Here is a 27,690-nt window from a genome sequence, read left to right as displayed (position 1 = left end):
GTCTGATTCAGCAGAAACATTGGAGAGTGGTGATTTTCTTAAATATGTGAAAGTATGTGTATTTGTTTCCAAAAACATTTAAAGTGGCCATGATGGAATTATAAGTTTAAACAGTTTGAGTCAAACAGATAAACTTGCATGCATGGAAGCACATTAAACAGACTGGTTTGGCTGGGAATATTGGTTGCAACTCTCAAGGTCAGATACATTTTCATGTCCCTTCTCAGCCATTGCTTTCCTCCCACTGTATTACCATTTTATCATTTAAATAAATGTAATCCATCTTTAAATGAATATAGAAAAAAGAATCTAGACATTATTTCTTTAGCAATTTCCCTTATGCTTATCCGGTTCAGAAGGTCACATGGTATATGGCTAAATAATTTTCCCAGCCCATATGCCACTTGGAAAACTCACAGTGAGACTTAGGTTGATGAATGAACAAAGATTATCAGAATGTTTTCCAGAACCGTCATTTAGACAGCAGCACTAATCTACTTTGACACATAATTACACATTTAGATAACCCCACTGTAACTATACACATGAGATTTTCTTGAGTAGAAAACCAGAACGGATCAGATAACTTATAATAAGAGAAGCAGCAAGGGAACCTCTTTTATAGTTGAACATTTTTTCTTCAAAGCCAGGAACTCTACTTGTAACAAGCCTGTCTCATTCTTAAGCCTTTGCATATCTTGCTGTAAGTCTTCTTCTAGATATGCTTTTGATGTTCTGTCACTATGTGGTGGAGAATAACTCACATTTTCTAATTCAGGTTTCATGCTTTTATAGATATTAGCAGTGGGACTGTCATATGTGGGTCCCTGAAACACACTTGCCAAACACCTTCTAAGCTTTAGAAGAGCTTCTAAGTTCCATATGGCTTGTGGAACAAGCGCTGTATTGGTTTTCGGCTTTGTAAGTGTCTGCAATAGCAGAAATACTGCAGCTTTCTATTTGTATCACATGCTTCCATTCTTTGGAGTGAGCAAACCACAAATCAAAAAGACTTTTTGGACCTACAGACTGAGGCCAATGTCTAATGACTAATTTCCAATCTGTGGTATTTTGGGTTATATTTTCTCGTATTTGCATATCAAACTCTTGGTCTTTTTTCATTTCAGCCATAACTACTGGGTTCCTTAATTTTTCAATTTCTGTATCATTACAACAATTCTCTTTCTTCTTCATCTCTGTGAGAAACAGGCTACATGTCTGCTTTGTTATAATTTTTACAGTCTGATCTATTTTCATTTGAATAAAGCTTAGAAAATGACTGGCAAGGGTGTTGGAGGGACCCAGAGTATAAATGCAATGACAAGACCTGAGTGAGATGGGCTCCTTCTGTTCAGCCAATGCCTGGAATAGCACAGAGTTAGACACTCCAGGTGCATCTGCTTCCTCACCATCAGGGATAGGATTCATCAGATTACGGGGCACTCCCTTTAAGTTTGTCCCTCTTTAGAGTGACAATGTAAGAGCTCTTCCTCAGGACAAACAGTAATTCTGGATTTTTCAAAACTTTCACCAATCTTCAGTTGAACTTTTTTGTAATGAAATTTTTTTTTTTTTTTCAGATAGACTTTCACTCTTGTTGCCCAGGCTGGAGTGCAATGGCATGATCTTGGCTCAACACAACCTCTGCCTCCCAGGTTCAAGCAACTCTCCTGCCTCAGCCTCCCGAGTAGCTGGGATTACAGGCATGCACCACCACACCCAGCTAATTTTGTATTTTTAGTAGAGACGGGGTTTCTCCATGTTGGTCAGGCTGGTCTCGAACTCCTGACCTCAGATGATCCGCCTGCCTCAGCCTCCCAAAGTGCTGGGATTACAGGTGTGAGCCACCACGCCCAGAATTGTAATGAATTTTAAAGGAAGTCCTGAATATACAGATATCTCCTCTTTATTACAATTCTTACTCAGTTCTGGTTCTTGATACATTTTTTTGCAGGTGCAAAAGTGGAAAATTAATTTGCTTCTTTTGTTTCTCAGATGTCTTTTCTGACCGGGTGCGTGTTTTAAAATTAACTTATTCTAAATTAAGTATGAACAAATAAAAAATAGAAAATAATTAAAACTGAACTGTGAAACTTAATCTATGTTTTACTACTCCTAAGTTGCTGGATTATAACTAAGAAGTAAAAATAATTTCCCTTGGCTTAATATAGGGGAAAAACGTGAACCAGGAAGCTTAACTCTCACTGTTTCTTTGGAGTAAACTTAATTCATTATCAATTAAATCTGACAGAAATAGGTTCACAGATGATATGTAGTATCTAAAGGCTTTCTCTCTTGAAAAGATTTTTACCTCAGCATACCCTAAATAGTGAACCCCTACAGTGAATTCATATTTCTAGGATTAATTAAAGAGTAGGCAAATGCTAAATTATTAGAAGCCAAAATGAATACCAATCAGAAAGGGAAGAAAACTTTTAGATTCTACTTCAAATGCTATACTGTAATATGATAGTGTTATCTAGATAGGTTATCTGCTTATATCCAGGTCTGATATATTCTAAGCTCCACTAGTGACAGCGCTTTACAAATTTTCATAGCATTTTCTACTTATGTTAAAACAAGAAAGTTATTGTTTGCACCCTGACACCAAAGTCCCATTCTGGAAAGCATAATTCTCTCAATAGGCAGTTGGATTGCTTTTATGACCCCATCTTCTCCCTGAACATAGACACTGAAGGCAACCAGAAACCAAAAAACAGAAGAAGTCTTTAACCTCAGCACTGGTGACTGGCAACATAAAATTGCAGTTTGAAGCACTGGGAATGATGACTCCTTTCACATGAGGTGAAATCAGTGGCCATCACCGTTCAATTGCTCAGCATTTCTCTTGCTTAGCAATACAACTCAATTTTTGATGTTACCTTCTTTATCATGAAGAAGATTATAAAAATAAAAGAGCAAAGAGAGTTCTGGAAATTTCTGGCCTCAATTCCAAGGGTACAGATAGCTATGAGTTACTATAGACTATAAGAATATTTTACATTTTATAACAGGCTAAAATATTTTAAAATTCAACATGAAATTATGCTCTGTTGGATTCTAAAAGGATAGTCTAAAAGGTCACTTCATTTGGACTATGCTATGTTATTAAAGAAAAATAAACAAACAAACCAATATTAAACCAGAAATTTAAATTGTTACATACCTGTGGCTGTTTATTTTCACTTCTTTCGAGCCTTTCTTGCTTTTCCTTTGAAGCCACTTTTAGGTTGTGTTCTGCTGACAAATCCGTATGTTTAGTTAAAATGAATGACTTAAAGACTATAATCTTTATAAAAATTGATACAGAACAACACACACTTTTCTTTTATAAATTGAGAGTTTAAATGAAGCTTAATGTTTACTGGAATATTTACATTTTTAAGAAACATTTCTAATTATCTAAAACTTTAACAAACCACTTGGGGAAACACTAGATATCAGCAGGTTCAAGCCATGCAAAAGTCTCAGGGTCACCCAAAAATTATTCCACCCAATATAAAAAAAGAACTGCTGGAAACAAAACAAAATTTAAAAATACAGTAAAAACATATAAAGTAACACTTTACTATTCTCTGCTTCATAATAGTATCTTTTTAACAACATGCTAAGCATGTTATTTACTAATAATTTGCAAAATTTTTGTTACTGTTATACCTTTATAGTGTACACCCTGTTTTTTACATCTGAAATATTTTCCTCTACAATTCTGAGGAATTTATTTTTGTGTTTTAAGACTCAGAATGTAGGCTGGGCACGTAGCTCACACCTGTAATCCCAGCACTTTGGAAGGCCCAGGTGGGATAACTGCTTGAAGCCAGGAGTTTAAGACCAGCCCAGAGACCATAGTGAAACCCTGACTCTATAGAAAATTTGCCAGGCATAGTGGTCTGTGCCTATAGTCCCAGGTACTCAAGAGGTTGAGGCAAGAGGATCCCTTAAGCCCAGGAGTTTCAGTTTGCAGTGAGTCTCGATCACACCATTGCACTCCACCCTGGGTGTCAGAGTAAAAACTTGTTTCCAAAAACAGAAAAAAAAAAAAGGAAAAAAGGCTCAAAATTCTATGTGAAGTCCTCCCTGAATCTGGCTATCTTCTCCACGTACACAGGTGTCTCCTTTCTTGGGGCTCCCTTAGTACTTTTTGAATTTTTCTAGTGTCACTTCACCATCTGAGCTGCACATCAGGTCTTTGCATGTCTATCCCCTTTGTTGCTAGACTGTAGCAATCATCTTTGTGCAGACAGTCTTTGTTTTACTAAATATTTATTGAGTTCCTGCTAAGTGGTAGGCACAGGTGTTTAAAGAATGAGAATAAAAGCTGTCAGGGATGGCTTTTCTAGAGATCATGCCTGAGCTGAGACTTAGACAATGAGATTCACCAGATTAAAAGAGGCAGAGGGCAGGAAAGATAGCACATGCCAGGCAGTGGCAAGAGAGGGAGAGAAGCCTCCCAGAGCGTATGTTTTTGTTTACATGAGAAGGATAGTGACAGGGGCATCACCAGCAGCTCAGTAATGCCAGAAAAAGGGGCAGACAGAGAAAGGGCTGCAGATGGAGATTTGGGCAGAAGCCAGTTTCTGAAAGCCTTATGTAAACCAACTATTATTGTCATTTCTTAAATTTTTTAAAAAAGCAAAACAAATTAGAAAAGCATAATTCCTCACACCAGTTAGAATGGCAATCATTAAAAAGTCAGGAAACAACAGGTGCTGGAGAGGATGTGGAGAAATAGGAACACTTTTACACTGTTGGTGGGACTGTAAACTAGTTCAACCATTGTGGAAGTCAGTGTGACGATTCCTCAGGGATCTAGAACTGGAAATACCATTTGACCCAGCCATCCCATTACTGGGTATATACCCAAAGGACTATAAATCCTGCTGCTATAAAGACACATGCACATGTATGTTTATTGTGGCATTATTCACAATAGCAAAGACTTGGAACCAACCCAAATGTCCAACAATGACAGACTGGATTAAGAAAATGTGGCACATATACACCATGGAATACTATGCAGCCATAAAAAATGATGAGTTCATGTCCTTTGTAGGGACATGGATGAAATTGGAAATCATCATTCTCAGTAAACTATTGCAAGAACAAAAAACCAAACACCGCATATTCTCACTCATAGGTGGGAATTGAACAATGAGATCACATGGACACAGGAAGGGGACACACTCTGGGGACTGTTGTGGGGTGGGGGGAGGGGGGAGGGATAGCATTGGGAGATATACCTAATGCTAGATGACGAGTTAGTGGGTGCAGTGCACCAGCATGGCACATGTATACATATGTAACTAACCTGCACATCGTGCACATGTACCCTAAAACTTAAAGTATAATAAAAAATTAAAAAAAAATTAAAAAAAAGAAAAGCATAATTCCAAGAAAAACACCAACATTTTATTTTATTGTATCTTATCTTATTTGACTTGAATTTTCTGAGAGATGGGGTCTCACTCTGCCACCCAGGCTACATTATAATGTTGCTATCACAGCTAACTGCAGGCTCAAAGTTCTAGGCTGAAGTAATTCTCCTGCTTCGGCCTCCCAGGTAGCTGGAATTACAGGTGCAGAACACCACACCCAGTTATAGTTTTTGAAAAAATAGTCACGGGGTCTGGCGATGTTGCCCAGGCTGCTGGACCTCCAAGCCTCAAGGGATGCTTCTGTCTCAGCCTCCAACACTGACTCATTACAGGCAGGAGCCACCGTCCCCAGCAACACCAATATTTTCAAATGAATAAACTGGAGCTCCATCATTTTATTTTATCATGGATGGGTGAAAACCTTGTAACAGACTGATGTACTCCATGGATTTGTGACAAGGAAACTATACCATTAACTACGGCTGAAGCTTCCCTTGTCTCCCAGTCTCTTTACATGGTTAAGAGTAGAGATACTCAAGTGTCTTACCTTTTGCACGTTCTTTTCTTTTTTTCAAATTTGCAGGCTTCATAGCTGCTGTTTCTGTCAAACATGCAAACTTGTTAGATATTCCTTCTGGAAAACATCATCCCTCTGCCTCCTTAACTGGCAAAGTTTCACTTACTCTGCATGCTTACCCTAAATCCTACCCATTTTTTTTAGAAGCTTGCACTCATCACCACAAATTTAAAAGTGAATGGCATCTAATGAACATACTAAATACACAGTAAATAATAACTATACGCTCCCAGGTGACATCTATCCTCCATCTATCCTCTACAAAATGGATCAGTACACTGCAGACCACAGGCCAAATCCTGCCTACCATATGTTTTTTCTCAATGAAGTTTTATGAGAGTACAGTCATGCCTATTCACTGACATGCTACCTATGACGGCTTTCACACTACAATGGCAGGGTTGAGTAGCTATGACAGAGACCACATGGCCTTCAGCTGCTTAAATTGTTCTTGAAAAAGAGAGAGAGAGACCACATGGCCTAAAATATTTCCTATTTGGCCCTTTACAGAGAAAGCTTGCCAATCCCAGCTTTATACCCTGAACAGAATGCCCTAAATCTCAAATTGAATCTAATGCCTCCCCTGCTTACAATTTTCCAATGAATTTCTAGAGCAAACACTGTTGGCTCCCTACCCAAGAGCAGTTCCTTGTTGTTTCTTGCTGGAGAATCACAAATCTATGTGGATATTTATTATCCCAATACCCCTCCTCATCTTCAAAACATAAGTGATTATTCTAAGCTAATCATATAACTACATTTGCTTTCCCAGTGCCTGGTTTAGGAATGAGCATGTGGTGTGACCCAGCTAATAAAGTATTACAGAAAGGGCTGAACACGGTGGCTCATCTCTGTAATCCCAGCACTCTGGGAGGCCGAGGCAGGCGGATCACGAGGTCAAGAGACTGAGACCATCCTGGCCAACATGGTAAAACCCTGTCTCTACTAAAAATACAAAAATTACCTGGGCGTGGTCGCATGTGCCTGTTGTCCCAGCTCCTCGGGAGGCTGAGGCAGGAGAATTGCTTGAACCTGGGAGGTGAAGGCTGCAGTGATCTGAGATCATGCCACTGGACTCCAGACTGGTGATAGAGCGAGACTACATCCCCCGAAGGAAAAAAAAATTTACAAAAAGTCCCCTGCATGCTTCTGAATTTTCTCCCAATTTAAAAGACACATGTGAAGAAAAGCAGCCCTTCCAGCCTTTAGATACTGTCTTGTGAGAACATGGTGTTTGGAGCTGTTGCTAAGTAGCCAGCCATGAAGGGAGACATGAACAAGACACTCCCAACACCATAACTGAAAGATGAACAAGTGGAATCCAATAATATCACTGGACAACCAAAACAAGTCTGGCTCTTATGGTTTTGGCCACTGTTAGGTCTTCCAGTATTTGCAGCCAAAAGCATTCTACCTCAGAAGTTTCCCCTGGCCTACAGGATAAGATCTACTCATTTCTATACTATTAGAAGTCTTTTATTGAACTTGTTTCTAGACACAGGTAAAACAACAACAAAGTCTTTCCTAAGCTTGCCTTCACTGACACATACTAAGTATAATAAATAATAACTATAAGCTATTTTCACCTCATCATCAAGCACTCCATATATATTTTTTGCACTAGTAAATTTGAACTGCTCATAAACTCTACAAAGTTCACTCAGGTGTCCTACCTTTTGAACTTGCTCCGTGTTTTAAAACTTTCATTCTTCATGGCTGCTGCTTCTGTCAAACATGCAAGCTTGTTAGATACTCTTTCTGCCAAGCATCACCCCTCTGCCTCCTTACCTGGCAAAGTTCCACTCACTCTGCACGCTTACCCTAAATCCTACCCACATTTTAGAAGACTGCATTCATCGCCACAAACGTAAACGTGCCTGGCACATACTGAACATGATACATATGTAATAAATAATAACTATAAACTCCCAGATGACATTGGACACACAGTAAGCACTATTTCAGGTAGTAAATAAAATAAATAATAGTGGTAATAACAATCTCCCAACTGTATTTTTTAAATGTATTTTGTAACATTGGAAAAATGCTTACTCTGTAACAGATACATGATAGTTATTATCTAAGTGGATAAGTATTTGAATGAATTACAATATTTTTCTTAAAAACTCTGTTGAAAAAACACAAATTAAATAGTCATCTATATTCTATTATGAGCACCTTAAAGACAAAAACTATGTCAATTCCATCTTTGTCTCCTGCAATTTGCCAAACCTAACTTATAGAAGTGGTTTGACAATTATGTACTAAATTAACGGTGTCTTTATACAGTTCAGATTGTACAATGCATTAGGTGTTATATTTTTGTTATTGTGAACCATTTTTATAATGGTATTATAATTTTTGGAGCCTAGAGTTTGGCTATTGGAACATTTATTATGATTATCTCTTGCCTAATGGTAACAGAGTATGGTTTTTTTTGAGATGGAATCTTGCTCTGTCACCCAGGCTGGAGTGCAGTGGTGCATTCCGGCTCACTGCAATCTCCACCTCCTGGGTTCAAGCAATTCTTCTGCCTCAGCCTCCAGAGTAGTTGGGAATACAGGTGCCCACCCCCATGCCTGGCTAATTTTTGTACTTTTAGTAGAGATAGGGTTTCACCATATTGGTCAGGCTGGTCTCAAACTCCTGACCTCAAGTGATCTGCCTTCCTTGGCCTCCCATGTGCTGGGATTACACATGAGCCACCACGCCCAGCCTGGTAACAGATTATCTTGTTCCAATAAAATTACTATTATTATGATAATTATCCAGCACATAAAAAAACACAGCTTGTTCTAAGAAGTGAATATATCTCATGAGGTTCCAACTTATGGTGAATAAATTAAAAATAGACCTTGTTTGTATAAGAATATGTAACATAACTTCTGCTTCTTGGAAAGGAATTACTTTTCTGTCTTCTGCATTCAGTAGGTATCTTCAAAAATAATCTCCTATTTGTATGGGTGCACATTAGCTCAGTTTTATGGTTCTTATTGCCATTTGTTTATGGTATCAGAAAGGGATTGTTGAATTCCTAGTTCTAAAGACAGTTACGTTCTTAGTGACACAAATTCCTGTGTAATGCAGTTGACCCTTGAACAACAAGAGTTTGAACTGCAGGGGTCTGCTTATATGCAGATTTTTCTTCCGCTTCTGCAACCCAGAGACAGCAAAACCAACCATTTTCTTCCTCCTCACCCTAATCAACCTGAAGATGATAAAGATGAAGACTTTTGGGAGGATTCGCTTACGTTTATGAATAGTAAGTGTATTTTTTTCTTTTCTATGATTTTCTTTATAACAGCTTCATTTCTCTAGCGTACTTTATTCTAAAAGCATAGTATATAATAATGCAACACATACAAATACGTGTTCACTGACTGTTCATGTTATCAGTAAAGTTTCCAGTCAATGGTAGGTTATTAGTAGTTACATTTGGAAGGAGTCAAAGTTATACTCAGATTTTCAACTCCACAGGGATCAGAGTCCCTAACCCCCACAATATTCAAGAATCAACTGGAATTAATATTTATTTACTAAATGTAAACCATTTACTATAAAAATTAAATAGAAGATCCATTTGCATAACAAGTCCAATTCGTAACAATGTAATTATAGAGGAAATTGCAACATATTAACTTAATCTAATTTCTTACTTATATTAATACAAAAATATGTAGAATTTCAAGGATCATAAGTAGGTAAATGAATTTTTTCAGACAATACTCTTTGAGATTGAGAATTAGCTACAAATTCCTAAAGAACTCTGAATTCTAAACTAAAGAAATTAAATTTAAAAAATTAATTTATATATAAACATATATATTTTAAACTGCTCTTTTATGATTAAAAATATGTAATCTCACTTTTTTTGTTTTCTTTGGAGATAGAGTCTTGCTCTTCCATCCAGGCTGGAGTGCAGTGGTGCAATCTCAGCTCACTGCAACCTCCACTTCCCGGGTTCAAGTGATTCTCCTGCCTCAGCCTCCCGAGTAGCTGGGATTACAGGCACCCGCCATGATGCCCAGCTAATTTTTGTATTTTTAGTAGACATGGGGTTTCACCATGTTAGCCAGGCTGGTCTCAAAATCCTGACCTCAGGTGATCCACCCGCCTTGGCCTCCCAAAGTGCTGGGATTATTACAGGTGTGAGCCACCATGCCTGGCCTGTAATTTTGCTTTTTAAAATCAGTAAGATCACCAAGGGAAATGAGAAATTTACTATCAGAAGTCTTACCTTGATTGTCATTTCGAAGATGATTTTTAAGCATCTTATTTTTATGTTCCAAAATTTGTTGTTGGATGCTATGCATAATAAATGTAATAAAATTAGTATTTTAATAGTGATATGAAAAATATTTGCCAAACAGATTAAATTCTTAAAGCATTTCAGACAATATCAGAGCTAATATCAGAAATCTAATGTCCAATACACTTTAAAATTTTAAGCTCTATAAACTTATTGAGCTTCTAATTAAACAAGAAAAACAGGAAGTACTCATAAACTGAGAAAAGCATAGTTCAGTAAATTAATTCTAGTTAGCTTAACAGCCTGGAAACTGTCCTGCATTCACAGTAAGTCCTCGCTCTGTAACCAATAGGTATTTTGTTTTCAGACCAGTTGCTTCTCTTAGCCTCCATGGCTTCTTCTAAAAAATAAAGGTTTTACTACTTGACTTCACTAGGTCATTAGGAGGATGCAATGAGAAAACATGTTTAAATGTTCAGAGAAATAGTAAAGCAATGGAAAAATTTATTCTTGAACTGCATTGCTGAAACCATTTTGGAATCTCAAATAAAACCTGATGAGTGTTTTTCCATAGTTTCTAATATTTGAATGTCACAGTTTTCAGAGAATGTTATTAAGTGCTAATTTTGGTTATTAGTTCTATTTATTGTGGCTTGTAGTTCAGAGCATTTTAGCTAGTTCATAACTTGTAACTAAATTTATATACAAATACATTATTATCTCATTAAAACATATACTCTAATTTTCCCCTATTACTGAACTCATCAATCACACCAAGGGCAGAAAACTAATAGGTGTCAAAACCTGGCTGGGACAACTACCATTCCTTCTCTACCTCCTCAAACTCAGAGCCAGCAGGTCTGTGTTAGAGGCTGCATCTTCTTGGTCCTCTCCAACTGACATACAAGACAAAGCCCTGCTTGTATTGTTTTTCAGTTCCATGAAAGAGATGCGAGTTGATGTTTCCTCATTTCCAAGTCATGTACTAACAACATATTTGCATGTAACATCCCGTGTGCTACTCAGCTCTGTTCTCATTTCACAGATCACCTTACATGAATACTTTTATAATGATTTTCATTATAAAAGATTATATAATACATAATTATATAGATTATATAATCTATAACTATATAATATATATAGATTATATAATCTATAACTATATAACTATATATATTCATAATAATATAAATATAAAAATATAAAATATAAACTATAAATAAAAATTTAAAATAACATAAATATAAAAATAATATAATTATATACATAATATAATAATTATATAATATATAGATTATATAATCTATATGTAATATAATATCACATAAATATAAGAGATTTTCATTATTATGAAAACACATTACTTGAGGGGCCAACTCCAAGTTGGTCCCCATTACTCTACTGAAGGATAATGTACACAGGTCAGAAAAAAGCCTCAAGGTACAGATGTGATAACAAAAGGCAAAGAGAGCTCTGTTCTCTTCCTGCAACATTATTTGAACATCCCTAGCTGTTGAGTACAATCCCAACTAATATTTGCTAGAGAAAAAATGGACACTGGTCTCAAAGGATAACATACCATGAAGGTATAGGCTAAGCCTAGCCAAAAGGTGGGCTACAAATAAGATTTTTAGTGTTGGGGGAAGGTCAATTTACTCACTATGTGTGTGGGTAGAGCCAGGAGGCCTCGCTGCCAGAGCAGGGTGCTGGGAACAATGGCCGAGCCTGTGTACATGAACTAAAAAACACTGTAGCTGTGGGCTGGGCGCGGTGGCTCACGCCTGTAATCACAGCACTTTAGGAGGCTGAGGCGGGTGGATCACAAGGTCAGGAGATCGAGACCATCCTGGCTAACATGGTGAAACCCCGTCACCACTAAAAATACAAAAAAAATTAGCCAGGGATGGTGGCGGGCGCCTGTAGTCCCAGTTACTCGGGAGGCTGAGGCAGGAGAATAGTGTGAACCCAGGAGGGGGAGCTTGCAGTGAGCCAAGATTGCACCACTGCACTCCAGCCTGGGCGACTGAGCAAGACTCCGTCTCGAAAAAAACAAAACAAAACAAAACACTGTAGCTGTGGACTCTGTGTATGAGTCACCATGAAGAGTGAGGGATCTGAATCAGTAAGGGCATCCTGGTGGCAAAGGTCAATCATTACCAGATTGCAGGACCAGTTACAATGGCAGCAATACAGCAAGTGAATCAATGGAAACAACAGAATGACTAGAATGGCCTTTTCCCCTCTTCTTCTGACTTGTAAAGCAAGATTGTTTTCCTTGGGCTTAGGGAACCCCTTAGCTTTTTGAAAAATTCAAAGGAGGAAGGCATAGGAGGTAGCCCTAGGGGATAATACAAGATTTTCTGCTAAAGTGGACATTTCAAGACCCAATAACTAATTAGAAAAGTCAGGCCAGGCATGGTGGCTAGCAGTTTGCGAGGCTGAGGCAGGAGAATCACTTGAGCTCAGGAACATGAGCAACATAGTGAGACCTTGTCTCAAAAAAAAAAAAAAGAAAAAAAGGAAGAAAGAAAGAAAAAGTAAAAGATGGACATTATTTCTATCTCACATATGAGTTATACTTGGAATAAAATGAACAACACTGAGATTCCTAGGGATAAAGGTCTTTAAAAGTCTGGAAAGAATCTTGCACTCATTGCTACTTCTAACTAGTTTAGCTTTCTGTGTGATTTCTGGCTAAAAAGTGGACTAACTTGTTGCCATTCCAAGCTACCTCAACCAAACTATGAACTGTCACCTAATGTATAAGATGCAATAGTTACTATTATTTTAAACCTTAATTTAGTATTAACCGGTCTTTTAATATAAGCACATACCTTCTCAAATCAGAACAAAAAGCATAATCCTCGGCAGTTTGGCCAAACATGTCTTGAGAAGAGATATGTATATTTTGCTGAAGCAGGAGGGTGACGATACTTGACAAGTTATGCTGTACTGCAAGTATGAGGGCTATTCTAAAATAATAAAGAAATAACAGCACTCAAGAACTTTGATGAAGATATTTAATTAGCAAATTGGATACACTTTACCAATTTCATATCTTGCCTGTCAGGATAGACATAATAACCATTTACATGTACTAGCTTATGTGTATAAGCATCTTGGGTGCTCAAGTGTTCATCTTGTTAAATTACCACCAAGGCTAAAAGGCAGGGACAACAAGCAAGCTTCGTGTCCCATTGGGACATGACGTAATACAAATTGCTAATTTATAGTCCTTTGATGGCCAAGAAACTGTGCTGAGGTCACTTATCTAAAGTGGGCAAAGATTTAGGTGAAGATTTTCCCATTGCTTTCCCATTGCTTTGAATTATATTGTAATTCAAAGTCAGCTAAGGATCAAATAAGTAAGAGCTATCTGCAGGCTGAAAACAACAGCATCAACAACAACAGCAACAACTATAATAATAATAATAATAATAATAATAATGGTAATAGTAGTAGTTGTAAACTGAAAGTTAAAGTCTACACTTCATAAAATTAATAAAATACAAACCCCTTTAGCTAATATAAGATTACAGGACCAAAAACATCAAATTACAAATAACAGTCTATAAGAGAAGATGAATCCTACTATATACGGTTTTTTGTGTTGCTTAGTCCAAATAACTTCTTTTCTACCTGATTATTCGTATTACTTTTTACTATATGCCAATAATTATAAGTTTAATCTTATTAACATTTCTGACTTGAGTGACTGTTACCGCTCTAGAACACTCAGGTTTTTAGGAAAAAAGAAAACAAAAAACAAAAACTATTGCACCTTTTGAAATTGTCAACGGCATGTATATTTGCCTGGTTCTTCAATAAAAATTCCACCATATGCTGTCTCCTGGAATTTATAGCAAACAAAAGTGGAGTGTTTCCCTCCTGTAAGAAAGCAAAAACAACTTATAATTCACAAAATTACATATTTCTCCACTGAACTAAAAATCTTCTATAAGACGCTATGAACTTAAACATGCAATATAGAGAGAAAGTAAATGCAAAGCAGTCCCGTCCCTTTCACTCCCCTGTGCTTTCCCACACAATGCCTTGAAACACCCCTCCTCTGCCTCCCCACATTAACTTCAGTCATCTCCAAAACTCACTTTATTTACCAGTCCCCAAAATCCTTACTTCTATCTCAGCATTTAGCACAGTCCATTGTAATTATTTCATTGTTTCCCACTGAAACCAAGAGATTCTCAAGGGCAAGGGCTGTATCTTTTTTCTCTATAACCCTAAAACCTAAGACACAGTAGTGAATGCTTTAAGTTTTTAAAATAAATTAATGATCTAAATTATTACCTCTAGAGAAGTGTTTCTTAAACTATATTTCAAAGAGTAGTTGTTTTACCGAAAGAACTGTACCCCAACAAAAAGATTCCACGATCATCTGCATTTGAGAAGTATTAAAAACTATGTTACATGGCCAGCAATCTAGAAATCCCTTGAACTTTGCCTAATCTCAGATTGACAATGCTTTTTGTGGCAAACATTAACATTTTAGGAACTAGAGTTTCAGGGATACAGTTGCCAGAGCTTCCCAATACAAGTGGAGGTTTCCTCTGGGGGGCACAAACTTGCTTGATTTTCTTCTATCAATGGTCTCAGGATGCCAATGTCAGGCACTCCTGATGCAAAGGGGCCACTAAGGAAATGAGGTCTGAATTAAGAGAGATTGGCTTCAAATGCACTTATTTTCCTTATTATTAAATACTCCATGGGATTTCTCCTAATGCAAGAGGATAGATTTTTATCTTAACTATTAGAAAGCTCAGTATGTTCTGTGTAAGAGAGACCGGTTAAAACTTTTTGAAACTAAATGTTAAAAAGCAAAGCTCAGTAAGAAATTCTATTCTCAATTATAATGATAATCCTGGGACGTTAATGCAACTTTACTTTTTAAATCCATATGTATTGATTTCCATTTAAATTGCTATTTAACATTATTTTTTTACTTTAGGCAAAATATAAATCAGAAATAAAAATACAATGGCTTATCAAAAAAAGTTCTAACACTGATGTATAGGGCTTGTTTCTAGCATAATAAGAGCCAATAAGTCACTTGCACTTTTTTCTTCCTTTTTTTTTTTTTTTTTTTGGAAATGGGGTCTCACACTGTCGCCCAGGCTGCAGTGCAGTGGCATGATCTCCGCTCACTGCAAGCCCCACCTCCCGAGTTCATGCCATTCTCCTGCCTCAGCCTCCCAAGTAGCTGGAACTACAGGCACCTGCCACCACACCTGGCTAACTTTTTGTATTTTTAGTAGAGTTAGGGTTTCACCCTGTTAGCCAGGATGGTCTCCATCTCCTGACCTCGTGATCTGCCCGCCTCAGCCTCCCAAAGTGCTGGGATTACAGGCGTGAGACATTGCACCCGGCCGTCACTTGTATTTTTAAGGGACATTGCTGAGAACAAAGATATAATGTCTGCAATATTCATAATCTATCCACTTCTCAGCAGGAATAACCTAAAACGGCTTCTAGGCATTCTTATGAGCAGATGACTACTTGTGGTATAGATATAAAAAAAGAGTTAAAAAAACTTCTGAATTCTAAAATTCAACTCTATAATTGAGGGATTTATATAAACTATAGACTATATATTATGAACCAATATATGCTGTCTTGAAAACCTTGAAATCTTTATGAAAATATACTATAAAAAAGGAGTTGTAAACTCAAATACTTATAAGGATGAAGGAGGTTACCTAAGTAAGTGAAGTACTCAGGTGGGCACAGTAGCAAACTGGAGAATATGTGCCTCCTACACAGGGCAACCTCTGCGCAGCAGACCAAGCAGTGATGTGGTTCTGGGGACACCAGATTTGTTTCTTAAGCCTGAGGTCCAGATTTCTCCATGAGTCCACTAAAGTTTACATGTCGACTCAATTCAAAGAGGCAAAGAACAAATCTATACACCACATTTAGACTATAGCCCTTGTGTTTTTATATTTGCTATGAATGTGTTGCTAAATGATTGTGTATAAACCAAGTATTTGCATGTGGAACTTTTTCTTTGTCTAGTATCATATGTTTAATAAAAAAACTCAGGCCCTGATATATACATAATAAAAATTGCTGTTAACACTCATAATATCCACCTCAAAAATTTCCCCAACATTTATTCATTTGCAATCTATGTGCATATAATTTTCCCAGATTGTTCACCAAATGGACAATTAGTTCATAGGAATGCTGAAACTAAATTATTAAAAGAATTCCTATTGTATTCTCACTGACTTCAAGGATTTCAGTGTTTAAAACTGACATCCTGATAATGCCAAAGCTCTATAAACTTAATAGGCATACTGAGATAGTCCCTAATACAACTGCAACTGAAAAAAAAAGGTTCAAGATTTGCTACTGATCTAATTGAGAAAATCTCACTTGTAATGAACATTTGCTGACACATAATCACTTGAATGGTGACAAAGGAACATGAAATTGTGAAAGGGTCAGTCTCTACTTATTGAAAGATTACCCACAAGTAAATTGCTAAAGACTGTCTGAATGGCAGTGAGTGATTCATGGTGGGAAGCAAAAAGTGTTATTCTGTAAGCTGAGTGATATTGCCAATGATATTCCCTTTCACTTCACAGTCACAAACGTAGAGAAAGACAGATAAGTCAGTTTAATGTTATTGGAAAAGAGAACTTTGAAGAAAGTAGCACCTATCAAATGCCAACTCTTTTAGAGATTTCTTATGTCTTTGACATACAGGAATTTATATCCTGCACTTATCTATTCTGTGCTTCTTAATCAGGAGTGTATTTGAACACTGAGGTTTTTGTTGTTGTTGTTGTTGTTGTTTTTGCTTTTGTTGTGGTAAGAGACAAGAGTCTTACTATGTATTTTTAGTAGAGACGGGGTTTCACCGTGTTAGCCAGGATGGTCTCCATCTCCTGACCTCGTGATCTGCCCACCTCAGGCTGGACTTAAACTCCTAGGCTCAAGCAATCCTCCCACCTCAGCCTCCTGAGTAGCTGGGACTACAGGAACATGCCACAGTGCATGGCTTCAAGAAAATATTTTTAACCATACATGTTCAGAACTTATTAAGATCTAGTACATCAAAATCCTCAGGGGAAAGCCTACACTTGTAGACTTTTAACAAAATTTCCCCAGGTCATTGTAATGCACAATTCTAGCTGAGAATTACTGCAGCAGACAATCACTTCAGTTTCATCTCTCACCCACATGGCCAATATCCTTTATCAGCTTGGGATGTGGCCAGAGAGGAGTATGAGATAGAGTTATGTATTAAAATTCCAGTTAATTTTCCTGGGTGTGGGTATAACAGGGACAAGTAAACTCAAAATCCCAGTTGATTTTGCTATTTATAAGCTGCTTATCTCCCACCTTCCCATCAAGATATTCTAGATTTGAAAGGAGAGTTTAGACTCTTATCTAAGTGGCTGCTTTTGCCGGGATGGGTAATAAGTCAGTTACTAATTTGTTCCACCCTTTGCTGAAGTGTTTCTCACTTCATCACCGTATATTCACTGCCAATCTGGTTTCCTCAGAGTCCTCTAAAAAATTAATCTTTAGGCAAGTTTCAGTCACTCTTTTTACCAAACCAAAAATGATTACCCCAAAGCTGAAGAGCGCTTTGTCTCAATACATAAACTGGAAAAACGACAAACTAAAAAACAAAACCTCTTCTTGGCATTTTCCCTCATTACCTAATTTCCAAGTGACCTGCATGTTTTTGATTGCTCTCCTTTTCCCTTTCTATTTTTCCCTGTTAAACCTTGCCCATGAAAGATACATCCATTTTGTTAGAAAACCGTCAGCAGTAGCAAGACTTCCATTTATTGTAAGTTGCTTTAGTTTTGAGTTTTAAGATAAAGCCTATTTCCAGGGTAATTTTTTTCCTGTGATGTTTTTACACTAATTAGAAAAAAAATACACCTGGGGTAGGAAACAAATACTTGAAAAGAAGAAGTTTTACCTTAACAAATTCACAAATACTTCCCATAAGTGCACTAAAATAGCTGTGCCCTCTAATGCTTCTTTAAAAGTATCAATATTTAAAGTAAAATTTTAGACAATTAAGTTATTTCAAAACATTTTCATTCAGGAATACTTGAGTTCCAAATATGAAAAATTGACTCTTACCTATGTCAATATTAAAACAAACATTTTGAAAAGAAAGTTGATTGATCTGTACCTTGTTTAGTGCTTCAATATTTGCATGGTGGGAAAGCAGTCTTTCTGCCAGTGAAGTCCCCTCATTATACACGGCATAATGGAGAGCAGTGTTGCCGTAGATATCCTTAATGTTTGGATTGGCGCCATGTTTCAGGAGAATAATGGCACAAGCCTCTTCCTGGCCGTGTACAGCCTATTAGTGTTAGATAAAAAACTAGGCTATAAATTCTAAGAATTCAAAATACATATTCCACAGGTTTCACCAACTAGCTATATTTAAATGAGACAAATTCATTTTAATTCTATGTATTTAAATCAAATCCATTTCATGCTGAAAGAGTTGACTACTATATACCTTCATTAAAGGTGTCCTGTTTAGTCTGTCACAGATGTCGATCTGGCATCTTCTGTGCAGCAAGAGAGTGACCACTTCCACACGGCCATGGGCACAGGCCAAATGTAGAACAGTCCTAGGAGAGCGAGAGGGGTTTTCAGGAAATGTAGTGCAATATCTCAAAACCTACAATGGTTCATGTAATTGTAAACATTGAATGGCATGTTATTCCACTGCCTTCAAAACAAATAATCTTCTTTTGAAGAAAGTACAATATTTATTAGCTCTTACTGCTCCCTACCTTAATGAAACAGCAGCCTGTTTGGACAGAATGAGCTTGGTATTTGGATTCAGCTCAACTAGGGCTTGAGTTCTACTTTGAACTCGGTCACATACCAGCTATTGCTTAGCCTTTCTGTGCCTGAATTTCCTCATTAATAAAGATGACCACAGCAGCTAGCTCACAGGACACCACTGTGATGCTTAAATGAAAATCTATGTAAAGCATTTAGAACTGTTTCCAGAACAAGCAACAACTCAATAACTGTTAGACTTTTGTTTGCTGAGACAGGGTCTTGCTCTGTTGCCCAGGCTGGAGTGCAATGGTGTATTTATACCTCACTGCAGCCTGGCACTTGTAGGCTCAAGCAAACCTCCTGCCCCAGCCTCCTGAATAGCTGGGACCACAGGAGTGCACCAGCATGATCAGCTAATTTTTAAATTTTTTTTGTAGAGTGGGAATGTCAACTTGTTGCCCAGGCTGGTCTCAAACTCCTAGCATCATGGGAACTTCCCACCTCAGCCTTCCAAAGTTCTGGAATGACAGGTGTGAGCCATGCACCCAGCCAGATGTTATAATTATATTACTAGTATTTAACAAAAATATTTTAATTAAGTAAAATGATACAATTATTGCTATTTTGCAGGATGATTTAAAGATTAGGTCACATTTTAGCATATCTGATATTGGAGTGGTATTTATAATTCATAATTTTTATATGGTAACATTTATAATTGGTAGCATTTAAAAATCATCTTATTAATATAGAAAATAGTAGGGTATCACACAATCCATGAGGTCTTACATTAAGTAGAATACTGTATACACAGCAGGTCTAGGGCAATTCTAGGAATCTAATTGACACTTAAATACATTTTAATTCCTCAAAGTACCATGGGGAAAGAGCACTGAAATAACAACATATTTTTTAAACAAATTACTTCTTACTTTGATTTTTAAAAACGTGAAGCTGGCCGGGCACGGTGGCTCACGCCTGTGATCCCAGCACTTTGGGAGGCCGAGGCAGGTGGATCTCTAGGTCAGGAGTTCAAGACCAGCCTGGCCAACATAGTGAAACTCTGTCTCTACTAAAACTACAAAAATTAGCTGGGTGCGGTGGCAGGCACCTGTAATACCAGCTACTCAGGAGGCTGAGGCAGGATAATCACTTGAACCTTGGCAGCAGAGGTTGCAGTGAGCTGAGATCATGCCACTGCACTCCAGCCTAGGCGACAGAGTGAGACTCTGTCGCAAATCGAAAAAACAAACAAACAAACAAAAAGAAACGTGAAGCTAAAGGAAACTCATGATTGAGATGAACAGGTATGGCTTATTTTAGTCAACACTTAGATTTACAGAATATATGCAAATCAGACTTTCCAATGATTAATATTAGTATTTAAGACTGATAAATTTTCAAAAGGGCAGTTAAAGGTTATCTCTTATTGTTTTCTACCTTCAGAAAGGCTTTTGTTTGAAAGGTGGGAGGAAAAGCTTCAGTGAGATTAAGTTCTACTATTCCTATTTTAAATCTCTCATCTTGCTCAGGCAGAACAGGTAAGCATAAAGTTTTTAAGTATGGAAGGGTCCTGAGAGATAGTGCAAAATGTCTGCTACATAACATATTCGAGTTATGTTTGATGAATAAATGGATTGATAGAATACAGTTGGGGAGCTCAATATTTTTAAATACAACTTCTATATACCAATATTTTTGTGATAGTAATAATATTTGCTATTTGTTATTTTGATAAGACTACAACTATAATGAAATGATTAATCTATCATTGTTTGCCTATATGTAATGAATCTATACATAAGAAAAACATATATACATAATAAAGTATATGCATAAAATCTGCAAGCACAGATAAAAAGATTCCCTTTTTACTTCTGAAGAAGCTAAAAGTTCAAACCCTCACAATAATAATGATAAAAAATAGTGAGAAATTATTTTTATCTCTTCAGGAGTCACATTTCTCTTCCCAAAATTTATTCCATTAATAATACATTTTTACTAGAAATTTTATAAATGCTCACTTCAGAAATCAAAGGTAAGAAAAAGGAACAAAAAACTTTAAAATACAAATGCTCAGAAGTTACAAATTTTACCCTATTTTGTACATAGTTTTGCCTAACACAAGACCATAGTATGTTTGTGTGTATGTGCAAGCAAACTGATTTTTTTTTTCCTCACTGGCTATAACAAAATGCATCTTCACACATCAACATACTTCTCCACCTATTGCCACCTTCAATGGCCACATATCCATTCTATGGGTTCTTGTTAACATAAATGCTGGGGAAAAAAAGTGCATGTATCTCTATTTTCTGAAGGTATTTTAATACAATGGAATTGATGGGTAAAAGGCATATACATTTTTAAAATATGGTAATTATCTCCAAATTATCCACTTGAAAAGTCATCAGCAACTTAAACTTCAAGCAGCAGTGTAAGTACCACTGCTCTTCATTCTCACAAACACTGTGGATAGAACACAGGCTCACTCCTCTTTTAACTTAAATTATCTTATGAGAAACACTAAGGATTTTTTCCTATGTACATAAGTAACCTGTGAATCTGCAAAAAGTGCTTTGCTCACTTCTAGAATTCTTTTCTTGTGGATTTGATTGGAAAGAATTCCCTGTAAAATAAAGATGTGGTTTTTATCTGTATATATATAACTGATATATATATAACATATTATATTAGTAATATATACAATTTCTTATACATATAATCAGTAATATGTATTATCTATAATAAAGAATAAATTCCCTGTAGGATGAAGATACACTTTTCATCTGAATATATATTTTTATATATTAGTAAAAATATACATAGGAAATATTTTTCAAGTGTGTTATCTTTTGTTAATTTTTTTCTGATACACAGGGGATTTTAATTTTTAGTTTGCTAAATCAACCTTCAGAATGCCTGCTTGCGAGGTCATTCTTATGAAGGCCTTTGTTAACGGAAAATATACCTGTATAAATAAGTCTTTGCGTTTTCTTCTGGTACTTTTTCTCATTTTGCATGTGTAAAAATTTCAGTCTGAATTCCATCAGGAACTCATTTTTGCGACATAAAGTTTCATTAGTTTTCTTCACACAGCAGGCATTTTATTAATAATTCATCCTTTCCTACTCATCTGAAACGTTACCATTATCCATCCCTATGTATATATCTTACATATATTTCAGTGTTTTTGGATTTCCTGTTCTGTTCCATTTATTTATCTGTGTTTTCAGCTGTTAGTGAATAATTAATTGTGGGAATTAATAGCACATTTTGATATCTAGAGGAGCAAGTCTTTTCACTCCATTATAAACATTTTTAAATGTCATCACAATGGTAAGATAGATAGCAACTTTCATGCAAAAATGATAAAACCTTGATATCTTCATTCAGTTTATGTAAAACTGATAAACATGGAAACAGTTCACATTTTGAGAAAACTGAGTCTTCCCATTCAAGGAACCCAACTCCCGCTTCCCAGTGTCCCTCTAAGAAGCCCCAGTAAAGAACCTGTCTACCTAGGTGGATTCGGATGTAAAACCGACACAGGGTTTTATCTGAGAACTCTTCGCCTACTGAAAAAGGCTCATGGTATTTTTGACAGGGGAATGAGTTCTCATTAGGCGCCTCCCTATCATGTATATGGCCCCATGTTTTAAACGTGGATATGCCTAACTTTGTGAGTTAAATCACTCAAATTCTCCACCAAGCGCGACGGACGGGGAATTGCCAGCGATGGAAAGCAGCTGAGGCTCCATTTGGCTCCGCTGCTCCGAGGGTGGCCGGCACCCTCTAAGGTCCCCGCCCCAGGGGCTGCAGGGCTGCAGGGAAGCCGGGCCTGGGGCCCCCTCCCACCGTGGGCTGAGTCCCCGAGCTACCTGTCTTTTCTGTCGTGGGCGTCCAAGTCCCGGAACCTGCGCGTCAGGCAGTGCTCCACCTCCGCGGCGTCGCCCTTGATGGCAGCCCTGTGGATCTTCCGCAGTTCCCAGTCCCGAATGTCGTAACCCGGACCCGCATACTCTTGGTCCATGGAGCTCAGGAGCGCCTGGCCCAGGCATCTCCCGAAACTGAAGAGCTTCCTCATGGTGGCGACTTCTCAGACGCCCACCACCCGCTCCTGAGCCGCGGCGGCTCCTCGTGGCCTTTCCACCCCCACTCAGCCCCAAATCCGCGATCCCCCCCAACCCGCGATCCACCCCCAAACCCAAGATCTACCCCCAAACCCGCAATGTAGCTCAGAATCCGCGATCCAGCCCGGTTCACCACAGCCTTCAGCAGCAACACTCGCAGACTCCGACCTCTCAGACAGAGCGAGCCCAGCTAAGCCGTTAGGCGCGCGCCTGAACCTCAGCGCTCCGAACTCTCAGACCGAGTGAGTCCCCGCCATGCCAGTTAGGCGCGCGCCTACAACTCAGCGCCAGCCGGGACTCCGGAAGCCGCTCCCAAGCCCTCGTGGCCGGCAGGGGGCACCTGCAGCTCGGGCGCATGCGTCGCTGGCTTGCGGGTTCTCCTGGGCTCCCGCGGGACGTCCCGGAATCCCAGGAGTGCATCCCTTCCCGCCTGAGGGCCTGCCTGACCCTTACTCCCGACCCGCTCCTCCTCCAAAGAGAGATTGGGGCCGCTGAGATGGGGGCCCTCCGCAGCCACCGGGGATGGGACTGCGGGGTCGGTTCCGTCCCGGTGCAGCCGCCGCCGGGCAGACAGCCTGGCTTGGCCGCAGCCAGGGTGACATGTAGCCCCGGTTCTGCCAGGCTGGGAGCGCCAGCCATCTTGGGAGTTGCCAGGAAGCTGTCGCCAGCAGGTAGAGGGCGCCTGCAGCTTGGGCGCCCAGGTGGTGGAGCACGGCCTAGGCGGCCTCTGGATCGCGAATGCACCTGGCCTGAGAGCCCGCCAGGCCCTGCCCCTGTTCGGCTCCTTGTCTGCTGATGCTCGGGACCTCTAGCCAGTGGCCCTCTGCAGCCACGGGGAATGGGGCTGAGAGCCAGTTCCCGCCGCAGGGCAGACCACCTAGCTCAGCCGCAGCCACAGGGACATCTGGCCCCGGTTCTGAGATGTGGGGAGTGCTGGCGGGCTCGGGGGTTGCCTGGAGGCTGCTGCCTGCACACAGAAGGCGGCTGCAGCTTGGGTGCCCAGGCGGGCTGGAGGTGCATGGCCTGGTAGGCCTCGGGATCGCCAGCGCGCCCAGCCTGAGGGTCCCCAGGCCGTGCCTCCCGCCCATTCCTCCACCGGAGGGGGATCGGGGTCGCTGACATGGGCACTTGGCAGTCACCCCGGATGGGGTTGAGCAGGGGTTCTCAGTTTTCGCGCCTGTGCAGCCGCCTCTGGGCAGAATGCCTGGCTTGGCCGAAGCCACTGCTACACCTAGCGAGTCGGGCGGGCCAAGGGGTGAAAGCGCTGGGAGGCGGGTGCCTTCTCGCCCTGTGGCGCCTCTGGGCCCCACGGCTTGTCGGCCTCCGGCGTGCAGGGCTCCCCAGCATCCTGGGCGCCGGCCCGCTGCCTGCACAGAGTCAACTCAGACAGGATGAACTTTGGTTGCCTTGTCTGGCTGGGCTGCCAGGCGGGGCAGCTGACCTGCTGATGGGGTGACTTTCTTCATCTTCTTGCTCACAGGACAGCGGGCTGGGAAGCCAGGGGCCGCAGGGACCTGGGGCTGGAAACCACATCTGCCCACAGCCACAGCCTCCTGCACCTGTCATCCTGGCGGCGCCCTGACGTCGGAGAAGCAGCAGGCGTGGAGCTCCTGCAGCAGGCACCGCTGCAGCAACCCGACCGGCGTAGGCGGCAGTGGAAGGCAGCCAGCTAGCACGGCTCCCGCGGCCCCAGGAGCAGGGGTGCGGCCAGCACCGCCCTCACTCCCCGCGTCTCGTGGATATTGCCCTCCCTGGAGGCGGCTGGACCTAAGCGAGGCTCCCAGCGATCGGCCCCGCGAAGACTCGCATGCAGGGCTCAGGATCCCGCATTCTGGCGCCGCGGCACCGCACCTTTCAGCAGCCCTGCTCCTCTTCTCGCTGGTAAACTTTTGTCACTCTGCCATGAAAAGCATCCAGGCGTCCTTGATTTCGACATTGCGTGCACGCTCAGCCGAGCTCATCAGACGGGCGGTTGTCCCCAGAGCCCGCGGGTAGCTTGTTCCCGGGCGGCGGCTCCTCCTGGATGCAGCTCCTTGTGGGCCTACCAGGCTTGGGGGAGCCAAGGCCTGCCGCGGCCAGCAGACCTGTGGAGAGGAAGAGTAAGGCGGGCTCTGCAGGGCAGTGGGCCGGGACCATGAGAGAGGCGGGTCAGTCTGGGCTCCAAGCTCAGCCTCTCGGATTCCCCGGAACCCACGGCTTATAATGCGCTTAAATCCCACGCCTCGCCCGAGAGACAGCACGTCACCGTCACCGCGTAGCGCCCCTGACCCGCTCCCACTCCGCTGCAGCGGAGGGTGTGTGAGGGAGAGAGGGACGCAGGGAGGGAAAAGCGTTGGGAGGGTGAACATCTTTTCATAAGCTTTTCCCCTTCTATATGCCATCTCTGATGGGAGCCTCTTTAGATCTTTCGTCCACTTACTAATTGGGTTGTTTGATTTCTTATTGTTGAGTTATAAGTGGTTTTTAATGGTCTGGATGCCAGACAGGTGTTTTGCAAATATTTTCTCCATCTGTGGCTTGTTTCTCCATCCTCTTATTTCCTTTCCCAGAGCAAAAGTTTTTAATTGTAACGACTTCATACCAATATCTTCTTTCATGGTAGAAATTTGTCTTTTATGTACTTTAGTGTTGTTGTATCTACAAAGTAATTGCCAAACCTAAAGTTACCTAAATATCCCTTTTGTTATTTTACAGAAGTTTTACAGCTTTTGGATTTAAATTTAGGTCTAAAAATTGAATTCATAAAAGTAGAGAGTATAATGATGCTTACCAGAGGCTGTGTTGCTGGGGAGAAAAATGGGAAGTTGTTCACAGATGCAAAGATTCAGTTAAACCGGAGAAATGCGTTTTGAAATCTATTGCACAGCAGGATGACTATAGTCAATAATAATGTACTGTATATTTAAATAACAAAAAGTAAATTTCAAATATCTAACCACAAAAAATAAAATTGAGGTGATGGGTATTTTTTATTTTATTTATTTATTTGTTTATTTATTTTTTTGAGACAGAGTCTCGCTCTTTCGCCCAGGCGGGACTGCAGTGGCAGGGTCTCGGCTCACTGCAAGCTCCGCCTCCTGGGTTCACGCCATGAGGTGATGGATATTTTATCCTCGATGTAGTCATTCCTCATTTTATACACATATCCAAGCATCACATTGTACCCCATAAATGTATGCAATTGTGGTTTGACAATTTAAAATATTATTAACTTAAAAATGTGTCGTTCGAGTTAATTTTTGAGGAGCAAGGTCTGTGTCTCAATTCTTTTTTTTTTTGCATATATGTATATATACATACACGCAATGGGTTCATCACTGTTTTTGAAAAAGCTACCCTTTCTCCCTTGAATTGCCTTTACCTTTTTGTAAAAGATCAATTGACTGTGTTTGTGCACTCTTATTTCTGAGTTCTCTATTCTGTTCCGTTGATCACTTTGCAAGTCCTTGAACTTTGTTCCTCCCCCACAATATTGTTGGCTATTCTTGTTAGTTAGTCTTTCTATATAAACTTTAGAATTAGTTTGTCAATTTCCACACAATAATTTATTCATGTTTTCACGAGAGTTGTAATGAATTTGTAAATCACATTGAAGAGAACTGACATCTTAACAACACTGGGTCTTATTTTGTGAATACAGATGTCTCTTCATTTATTTAGATCTTTAATCCCTTTCAACAGATTTTATAGTTTTTCTCACATAGACCCTGCCCATATTTTGCTAGATTGTGTCTATTTCATTTTCTTGATGCTAATGAAAATGGTATTGGGCTTTTAATTTCAAATTCTCATTGTTCATTGCTGGATGTAGGACAGCAATTGATTTTGTATATTAACCTTATACCATGCAACCTTGCTATAATCCAGAAGGGTTTTTGGCTGATGCTTTGAGATTCTCTACATAGAAAATCAAGTTATCAGCAAGCAAAGGGCATTTTAATGCTCCCTTTCCAATCTGTATACTTTTTATTTTATTTTCTTATTGCATTAACTAGGATTTTAGTATGATGTTGAATAGGAGCAGTGAGAGGGGATAACATTTCCTTGCTTCTTTTGTGTAAAACATCCCATTTTTCACATTATGTATGATATTGTCTGTAGGGTGTTCTTTTCGTATATGTTCTTTATCAGTTGAGGAATTTCCCTTCTATTTCTAATTTGCTGAGAGTTTTAACCATGAATGGGCTTTGGATTCCATAAAATGCTTTCTTGATCTATTAATATAATCAAATAACTTTTCTTCTTTAGCTAGTTATCTGAGGGATTGCCTTAACTATTTTGTGTTAAGCCAGGCTTGCATACCTGGAATAAATCTCACTTGGTCTTGGTGTGTAATTCAACAATGTATTGCTAGATTCAGCATGCTAATATTTTGTTGAGAATTTTTGATGAGAAACATTTGTCTGAACATTTTTCTTTAAATGTCTTTTTCTGCTTTTGGTATTAGAACTTCATAAAATGAGTTGGGATATGTTCCTTTTGCTTCTGTTTTCTGGTAGCAATTGTAAATAATTGGTATCTTTTCTTCCTTAAATGTCTCATACAATTCGCTAGTGAAACAATCTA

The 27,690-nt window shown here is 39.5% G+C and overlaps 2 protein-coding genes across 2 annotated transcripts in view; one reads left to right on the top strand and one right to left on the bottom strand.

Moving 5' to 3' along the window:
- ANKRD18A (ankyrin repeat domain 18A) overlaps positions 1 to 23,169 on the bottom strand; it is a 55,362-nt gene extending 32,193 nt beyond the window's left edge. The window contains 11 exon segments of the mRNA XM_063696225.1: positions 3,167 to 3,240; positions 5,923 to 5,976; positions 6,917 to 7,051; positions 7,626 to 7,642; positions 7,644 to 7,677; positions 10,190 to 10,257; positions 13,039 to 13,176; positions 13,986 to 14,092; positions 18,381 to 18,554; positions 18,717 to 18,831; positions 22,873 to 23,169. Of these exon segments, the coding sequence (XP_063552295.1) occupies positions 3,167 to 3,240; positions 5,923 to 5,976; positions 6,917 to 7,051; positions 7,626 to 7,642; positions 7,644 to 7,677; positions 10,190 to 10,257; positions 13,039 to 13,176; positions 13,986 to 14,092; positions 18,381 to 18,554; positions 18,717 to 18,831; positions 22,873 to 23,078 (1,122 nt within the window). The 5' untranslated portion in view covers positions 23,079 to 23,169.
- Positions 23,170 to 23,370: 201 nt separating this feature from the next.
- Positions 23,371 to 27,479, top strand: LOC129524732 (uncharacterized). Its single transcript, XM_055351523.2, has 2 exons — positions 23,371 to 23,795; positions 24,605 to 27,479. The coding sequence occupies exons 1-2, from the start codon at positions 23,480 to 23,482 to the stop codon at positions 25,117 to 25,119; spliced, it is 831 nt and encodes a 276-aa protein (XP_055207498.1). The 5' UTR covers positions 23,371 to 23,479; the 3' UTR covers positions 25,120 to 27,479.
- The last annotated feature ends 211 nt before the right edge of the window (positions 27,480 to 27,690 follow it).

Source organism: Gorilla gorilla, chromosome 13 (genome assembly GCF_029281585.2).
Source record: "Gorilla gorilla gorilla isolate KB3781 chromosome 13, NHGRI_mGorGor1-v2.1_pri, whole genome shotgun sequence".
NCBI classification, from domain to species: Eukaryota; Metazoa; Chordata; class Mammalia; order Primates; family Hominidae; genus Gorilla; species Gorilla gorilla.
The sequence above is the reverse complement of the archived record's forward strand: the minus strand, read 5'-3'. Positions and strand labels throughout refer to the sequence as shown.

Bases quoted from the DNA above. Each gene is read 5' to 3' on its own strand.
- LOC129524732 (XM_055351523.2), top strand. From the start codon at position 23,480: ATGCGTCGCTGGCTTGCGGGTTCTCCTGGGCTCCCGCGGGACGTCCCG. The intron at 23,796-24,604 runs GTAGAGGGCGCC...TCTTGCTCACAG, and splicing joins CAGGAAGCTGTCGCCAGCAG to GACAGCGGGCTGGGAAGCCA.